The sequence below is a fragment of the Elephantulus edwardii genome, unplaced genomic scaffold, assembly GCF_000299155.1.
Source record: "Elephantulus edwardii isolate Elephantulus edwardi_28Jun2011 unplaced genomic scaffold, EleEdw1.0 scaffold00022, whole genome shotgun sequence".
NCBI lineage: Eukaryota > Metazoa > Chordata > Mammalia > Macroscelidea > Macroscelididae > Elephantulus > Elephantulus edwardii.
The window spans coordinates 17,751,572-17,760,348 of NW_006399772.1; the positions used below are offsets into that span (position 1 = coordinate 17,751,572).

The following is an 8,777-nucleotide window of genomic DNA, read 5'->3' on the forward strand; positions in this document are numbered from 1 at the left end:
GCAAACATAATGAGTTTCTTCTATTTAAACACATTTCAATGTACATGAGTGCTGTTCTTGAAAATATGATATGTAAGGTGAAAGAACTCTGCTCTATCAAAATGTAAGGATACAGTGGTAAGTGCGAATTTCATGGTCATTACTAAAAGACCAACAGAGTCCTTCTGTCATTGTCCACGTTTTATCTATTTTTAAAAACCGGAGGGGGAGAAATATTCTCGAGGGAGAAAAAAATAGGAAGCTTATTGTAAAAGAAATGAATGCAAGAAATGGCACTTTAAGTAGTGAAGAGACACGAAGCATTGCAACTTCATAACCTGCTAAGGAGCAACAGCTGTACCTAATTTCAACTTGACGTGCTTCAGATCTCATATTCATATAGGTATTTAATGATCCAAACATAATGGTCCTATATAGAATAATTACTTATATGAAGGAGCAAACTTCATACGCATTCCTTTTCAAATGATCCTTCAAGAGAAAAACTGCACTGGCTCTTTGAACAATGAATAGTCAAGTCTCTCTCACCAATCCAAATGTTTGGGACAAAATAGCTTACATTGTAAAAGAGAGTGGCTCTATGGCTGAGGTTACTCTTTTTTGACAGACTCCCTTTGTCTCTCCCGTTTCCAGGATAGCCAGTACAATGAGAAAAGGTAGAATGCTAAGCCAATCATGAAGTCATAGTGGTAGATGGTTATAAGAAATATCAGAAACAACAGGAAATAAGGTATTTTCGAATTGATGTACTTTGAAAGCAGAGACTCACTGCTTTGAGCTTGACTTTCTTGGGCCAGGAAACTGGCAGAGGCGGAGTTATCACATTCCTTGGCACTTGAAGGGCATACTGCTTGTCCGTAATTTAGTAACCCTTCATTTCCACGCCTTGCCTCTTCCTTATGCTCAGAGGGCTCACTGATTAAAATCATTGGCCCTAGAGATTTCTCTAAACTGCATTCTCCTTTTTGGAAAATCTTTCCTAAACATCTACTAGAAGTCACTATTCTTGAACTTGGGGAAATGTCTTCAGGATGATAGTGCTTCTCATTACCCAGGGTTTCAGCTGTTGTATGACTGTTATATTTTGATCTCATAGAATTAGACTGTACAGTCACAGTAGCATTTGTGTTCTTTACATGAGTTGCTGGTTCGTAAGATGGCACTGAAGTTTTAGTGTGGTCATTGGATGCAGGAGACACATTCTGAGAATCTCTGCTAGTGTCTGAATTAAAAGCAGCAGGAGCAAGGACATCAAAGTCTGTTCTCATCGATAAATCTTGGACTTGCCCATGATCTCTATTTTCTGAAAATATTTTTCCACCTTTTGGCAACATTTCCAAATGTAAACCCTGTTTTGAAGCTGTATTATGGTTTCCAGTAATGACCTGTAAGGATTCATCTGCAGACCTATTCTTTCCAATGCCACTTTTCTCTCTGCCGTGTATTCTCCTACAATTGTACATAGGCCTGGCTTCTTCCCTCTCCATTTCATCTCCCCGTACATCACAAACACCTAACTGGGATTCCTTTTCAAAATCGTTGTCATAGATTACACCTACTGTGTCCCGTTGACAAAGGGGATAATGTGAATCATCATTTCTCCCTTCATGGGGATCAAACGCTGTTTCCTTTTCCTCGATGGGCCTGTCACTTCGTGCTGTCTCTTGAGGTAGCTTGGCAATTATTGCTTTTTCTCTAGCAGACATGCTTTCTAGAGTACTCTCTGATGTTGTCTTAATTATACAAGCTGTACCCGCTTCTGCTTTTGCGGTAACACCATGATCAGCTAGAGAAGACAGTGCACAGTGCACTGTTTCTTGGCAGGTAAACAACTGTTCTGTAGGAGTACCTTTCACACTCCTTGTGTTATCTCTTTTCCCCCACATGTCTTCCCAGTCTGCTTGTTCTTTGATGTGCTCTGTTGTATTTGTCTTACACCCGCTTGCTTTCCCCTGACTTTCCAGAACATTCCAGTTGTGTCTGTGCTGTACTTTCTTATTCTGATCTTCAGGATCAAGCTGATCTGATTTTTCTTTCTCAACTTGGAAAGGGTAATCATTTCTCAGAGCATTTTCATTTCTTGGCCTCCCTTCAAAAGTGACTCCTTCACTGGTTGTGAATTCATGCTGTGGGGCTGTTAATACATCTTCCTGACGTAAATATGTCCTAGGTAAATGAAACCTATCTGCTGTTACTTCCAAACTGGGAATCAGTGTGTCTTTGTCCAGAAGAGCAGTTTGGTCTCTACTATGAGCGCCTATCCCTCTCACACTTACTTCAGAGGGACTTTTCTTCTTTTCTTGATCATCAAAGATTGGCTGAAAATTGTTGCTTCCTTTTTCGTGAATGTATAGCTGTATTCTTTGCTCATCCTCATCTTCCTCACTGCCGTAATCTCTCTTGGAAGATCTGTTTCCTGTTGATTCTTCCAGATATGCAGATTCATCCAAATGGAAATCTCTCCTCAAATATTCCCAGTCTTTGGTTTCCGTTATCTTGGGTTCTCCTTTATGTTTTTCTTTAAGACTGTCTGCCACAACTTGATCTGAGAAGGAACAAGATATCTGCACTCTACCCCTCGCTTGGGCTGGATTAGCGTTATCATCCAGCTCTTCTTTGCTGCTGATATGTAATTGCACTAATTCATCACCACTTGCATCCCGCAATGAAGTTTTGATCTTCCCCATACCTGAAGTCATTTCCTTCGAGGGCCGATAACTGTACTTGTTTCCTGAGGAATGGTTTTCAATGTGGTAAAACTCTTCTTTGAAGGTACTTTCTGCTGATGAACTTGGAGACAAAGGTCTTTTGCAAAAGTCAGAATGGATTTCACCCGGAATTTTCTTCTTCTCTACATCTTCAGTTTTATTTGGAAAAGTGTCTTGGTCTGTTGAAAATATATCTTTTTCTTCTCTGGAAGAAGTACTTCTAGTTCGCATTAAGCGTTCATTTATCTTTAGGGATGGAAAAAGAAAATAATAACTGATATTTTTCAATACACAAAGGCAGTGATACAGATTGCATTAACACAGTAATTATCTGGTAGATTTCCTTGACTCATTTTAATTGTAGATTTTGCACAAACTCTAGAAGCCAGATGTTTTGGGGAGATCCTTGTAGAGTATGACTTGGGAATGAGATTAATAAGAAAAGGGCCAAAATTAATCACTCTCCTTCCCAGCTTGCAAATATCACATTGTATTATTCAACTATTCTTGCTTGTCATTGCACTTTCTCCTCACTTAGGATATACACATTGATAGCTCCATGCTAATCAATTAGAGAGCAGCTTCCTGGGTGCCCCTTCCTACATTCACACTTGCTGTAGGTGCCCCCATTACGGTTTCTCTTATTAATATGTTTTCTGCAAAGCTTCTGCAAACTATTAATAGCAAAACGTCACTCAAAGAAAAGTGAGGGAGTTAATGTCTCTGCAAATTCTGTTTTAATGACCCTCTGCCAACTGGTACTCAAATGTATTTGAGCTCTTCAGTGATGCCAACTGTCAGGATTTAACAGTGAGAAGCCTGTGTGGTTTTTTTTTTCCTCTTCCTCATAACTGACATTTGCATGATCTCAATAATTATATGCAAATCTTACGTTTTCCCCTTCTTCTCACATAAGGCTCATGTTACTTGTCAACTGCACAGCTGTCTTGTAAGCCAATGCCTGTGGGTTCCACAGATTTGGTTGTATTTCCATCTATTATAGAGCTTCATTGTTTTATGCATTAACGTCAGCATGGAGCAAATTAGCATCTAAATTATAGCTCCCAGTTCATTTATTGGACGTACAATTTCAGTAACTTCTAAACAAACTTTTATATTTGAGTCTGCTCATTGTAATGAGGTATATTGGTGAAATATGTATTTTTTTTTCAGGGATCTTTCATTATATTCTGTGGTTTGAAAAAAAAATGGCACTGTTAACTTTCAGCTGGTGAGAATTCTCACAATGGGTGACAACTTTGTAATTTCTTAAAGTTGGAGCAAAGTAAATTGCATACTTTAGTGATGCAGCTTCCATATCACTATAGAAAAGGGTGGAAGAAATGTGTGGGGAAGGAGATGAGCTCTATTTCTTTTCCATTTCAGCTCTGACATTTGAAGAGGCAAACGTCATTTTAATCTTAGATGATTAGGAATCTATGTATTCCAATGATAGACGCACCAACCAAATACAGTAAAAGAATAAATTGCATTATGTGACTCATTTACTGCTATTTCTTACTTTGTGATAAAAAAAAGAAATACTTTCTAAAGCATCCCCCAAATTCCAAATAGATTGGATGTTCACCAAGTGTGAAATTTATGATAACAAATTTAACACTGAATTGTACAGTACAGAATTTGTTTCCTATTCTAAAATTATGGCACAGGCGATTTTCTTCCAACTGGGTAATTGAGTACAATGATACAGAACTTTGAGGCTCTCAGAAGGGTGGAAGTTGAGAAAAAATTGCAGCTAATGCAAGAGCCGTATACTTAGAAAATTGGACCTTCGCAGGCATCTAGTCCAGCTCTCTCATTTTATAGATGAGGAGTTTATGCTAAGTGTACACTTGTCAGAAAGATTAGAAATGCACGTCAGAATAGTGCTACCTCTCCTATAATTCCTACCAACTATTACTCAGAGCCGCTGGTAAAGAGATAAGAAATGAATGTCATTAATTTGCCACTGCAGAGACCAGAAGCAACATACTGAAATCAAAGTGCCTTGTTGATCAACTAGAGATGCGAGGACAAAATAGGCTGTGAATTCACATTTGCAAATTATATTAGGTGAAGCTATTGAAAGACAGGCATTGCTGCATCTTTGAAGCATAAATGGATTCATCTTCTCTAATACCGTGGCAACCAGAACACTTACCATCAACTCTAATTCCTTTTCATTATGTTCATCATGTTCCCTGTGTGCGTCTTTCACATTTTGATTCTTGGTTTCCAAGTCTTCCTTGTCCTCCAGAGAACAAACAATTGTTGGGATGTAGGCATCTGAGAAGTTAATGCAGTTGTACATATGTGAGCTTTTTTAAATCGTAGGCTTGTAACAAAAGAAAAAGATTTTCTTTTAAAAATTGAATACGTATTACCTGTAACCTTTAAATTCTCAAAGTTATCCCCTTGGGATGCTGCTGTTGATTCTTCTTTGCTGTTAAATTTAGAAAAATGTTGTTAATTTTGTTTCTCAGAGTGTGTCTTTTAAATATTTTGTATAAGTGGAAAGACAAACCCATAAGGAGACAAAGACATTCTATAACCTATCATATTTTAAAATATTCTTTAACATTTTTCTAATAAATCTTTTGAAATGATGCAACAGTTAATATTTCTGGTAGAAACATTGTAAAATAATTCACATGATGCCATATTTGTAAATGGAACTATGGTATCCATATTAAAACTTATATAACCAAAGTAAAAATACATGCAGATTATTCCATCATTCATGAATTTAATCTTTGAAAGTAAGAACATTTTTCTCTTGGTTTAAATGATAAATTTTATGAACTGACAGTCCATTTGTGGTTGTGGAAATTGCTTTCTAACATTTCAATTATTAATTTTTTTGTATTCCATTTTACTAAAAATTCTTTCAGTTGAACTGATATAACATTAACTCTGTCTCTAGAAAAGGAAGAAAACACAAGCTAACTAAAACATAAAAAGGCAACTAAATTTATCCTCAGTTAAAAGACTTATATATATTGCCACAGGGCGTTTTATAAATGGCATGTCAGATTGCTCCTGTGCAATCACATACTTTGTTTCTTTAAAATTATTAAGGTTACACTCTCATTTCTTCTGTATTCCACATGCTGAAAAAGATAAACACGAATTTTCTTTAATGTAATCTGTTTGTAGCTAAATTTGTAGAGTTCTAGAATTTAGATTTGCTAATAACAGTCAGTAGGGAAAATGTTAGTAAAAAGCCCACTTTTGCATGATTATAGAATGGGTCAATCTATCAGATATGTTGGCCACCACCTTATCTTGTATCAGCTAAATTTTTGTTCTGATGACATTTCTTAGAATTTTTCTACAACAAGAGAAATTAGGAAAGTTCAACAATGGCTAGTCAATCTATATCATAGGGTCTAATCATCACCATATAGAAATTTTGATCAAAATATTGGAATATTAAAATGTAATACCAAATTTTAGTTGATTTTATTTCATGAAATCATTGCAAACTCTTCCAATCCTGATTACGTAAGAGGAAAATTTTCAGTTTCATGTATATTTATGAAGTTTAATTATAACTTTCAAGTGACTCGACGGCACATAACAACAACAACAACAACAATTATAACTTTATAAAAAATGTTTGATACCTTCAGTGAATACATAAGTGAAAATAACTTTTGTGTAATTGTAATTTTGTTAGGAAAATACTTACTCAATGGATTTATAAATCTTAATATTTTTATATCAAGAACAATGTAGATTTATGAGTAAAGATTAATTTAACTGTAAGCTAGTAATAGTGATATCAATAACAATGTAAAGATTTCTTAAGCTGTAAGCTGATATTCCTGTATACATTTATCTTGTCCAGAATGTCTATCTGTTTAGAAACAACACCTTACATAGCTTTTATTGTCTCTGCTACCTCATTATTCCTATAACAATACTGAAATATAAAAAAAAACCAAAACAATACTGAAATATCATTTATAGAAGAAAAGTAATAGTCATGGCAAAGGGGGTTTTGTTTGTTTTTACCTAATCAAAATTATTTGAATCAACTTTATTTCTAACTCAATTCCTTAAAAGACTTTCATTTAATGATTTAATCAAAAGTAAGGAGCCTACTTCCAATTCATTTTATTGAAGATGTCCTAGAAACATTGAGAAATACCATGTTCATAGATAGATGATATTATGATTATTTCTTTCTCAGATTTACGTACAGATTGAATTCCATTCTAATCCACATTCCAAACCCATTTTTCAAACTGAATTTTATGATAATGATCAAAAAGAGAAGAGTGAGTGGGAAATAATTTCTAGAATATTTTTGGTAAATAACAAGGCAAATTGTACTATCTGATTTTAGACGTTCTTACAAACACTTAGTGATTAAGATTGTGTGATATTAGTATGAGGACACACAAACTGATGAACGAAATGGAACTGAAAAAGTAGAAACAGAATCAAAGTTCTCTGGGAATTTGGTGCCTGGCACACGGAGCATGAGCAATGCATCCAACAAATGATGAACTTTTTAGTGAATAAAAATATTCTTATGCTTTTATTTTGTTAAAAAAACAACCCACATTCCATTAATTCATTGTTCCACTTTTTTCCCTGCCCAGCCCTCCCCGCCCAGTTCACGCCTCTCTTTGAAAATCCAAAAATCTCCATAAATGTTCCTTAAAAGTAATAAAATATAATTTAAAAAAAGCCACACCAAAACAACTCTAATGGGGAAAGATCAAAATGGCACAACATATATTTGAAAATCATATTAAGAAATGTAATATTAAAAATCTTTATATTTTCAAAAATAACAGCAATAAACTATTGCCTCTCAATGATTACAGGGGATTTGAATTGTTTAAATGCACCAGTGAAGAGAAAAAGAATAAGAGATTGGATAAAAATAATCCAAATTCCATCCATATGCTTTCTACATAATAAATAAATATCTATACACCAAATGATAGAGCTGCAAAATTTTTACAAAAGTTAATAGAATTGAAAAAAGAAATAGAAAACACCATAGTAGTAGTAGGATACTTCAATATACCACTGTCAAGAAAAGATAATATGACAAGAAAGAAACTCAGCAAAGATGCAGAAGAACTAAACTATACAATTAACCAACTCAATCTCAAGAACATATATAGGATATGTTACCCTAAAACATTCAGTATATGCTATTCTCTGTTGATCTGTTGCTTCGATAATTTTTTTATAATTTTTAGCAGAGTCTTGCTTGCATGTAATATTAATGATATTGTTCGATAATTTCTACATTCTGTTGGATCACCTTTCTTTAGAATGGGAACAAATATAGATCTCTTCCAGTCAGTTGGCCAGCGTGCTGTCCTCCAGATTTCATGGTCCAACTTAGTGAGCACATCCAGGGCGGTGTCTGTTTGTTGAAATATGTCATTTGGTATGCAGTCAACTTCTGGAGCCTTGTTTTTGCCAGTTCTTTCAGAGCCACTTGTACTTCTTCCTTCATCACCACAGGCTCTTGCTCACATTTTGTTTCATGAAATTCTTCTGTCAGCCAATTCTTTCTGTTATAACAACTCTGTATACTCCTTCCTTCTTCTTTTAATGTTTCTTGGATCATTTAACATTCTGCCCAAAGCATCCTTAAGTATTGTCATACCAGGCTTGAATTTGTTTTTCAATTCCTTCAGCTTAAGAAATGCTGAAAGAGTTCAGCCCTTTTGATTTTCTGACTCCAGCTCTTTGCACATTTCATCGTAATACCTTGATTTGTCTTCTCAAGTTGCCCTTTGACATTTTCTGTTCAGTTCCTTACTTTCTTGATTTCTTCTTCCTTTAGATTTGGCTTCTCGGTGCTCTAATGCAATATTCAAAATCTAAGATGTGCAGACTGGGTTTAGAAGAAGCCATGGTATTAGGGATATTATAGCTCATGTTAGATGAAACTTGGCTGAAAGGAATGAATAGCAGAGGAAGGTCTATCTCTGTTTCATAACTGTGGTTGACTCTGAGAAGAATGGGAATCTCAGGACGTTTGATTGTGTTTATGTGAAACCTATACTTGAAAAAAGAGGCAATTGTCAGAACAGA

The 8,777-nt window shown here is 35.1% G+C and overlaps 1 protein-coding gene across 1 annotated transcript in view; it reads right to left on the reverse strand.

Annotated features, from left to right (window-relative positions):
- Positions 1 to 590: 590 nt before the first annotated feature.
- PPP1R3A (protein phosphatase 1, regulatory subunit 3A) overlaps positions 591 to 8,777 on the reverse strand; it is a 77,413-nt gene continuing 69,226 nt past the window's right edge. The window contains exons 2-4 of the mRNA XM_006882652.1: positions 5,093 to 5,151; positions 4,870 to 4,994; positions 591 to 2,954 (exon numbers count right to left, since the gene is read on the reverse strand). Coding sequence (XP_006882714.1) covers positions 591 to 2,954; positions 4,870 to 4,994; positions 5,093 to 5,151 — 2,548 coding nt within the window. The remainder of the gene's footprint in view (positions 2,955 to 4,869; positions 4,995 to 5,092; positions 5,152 to 8,777) is intronic.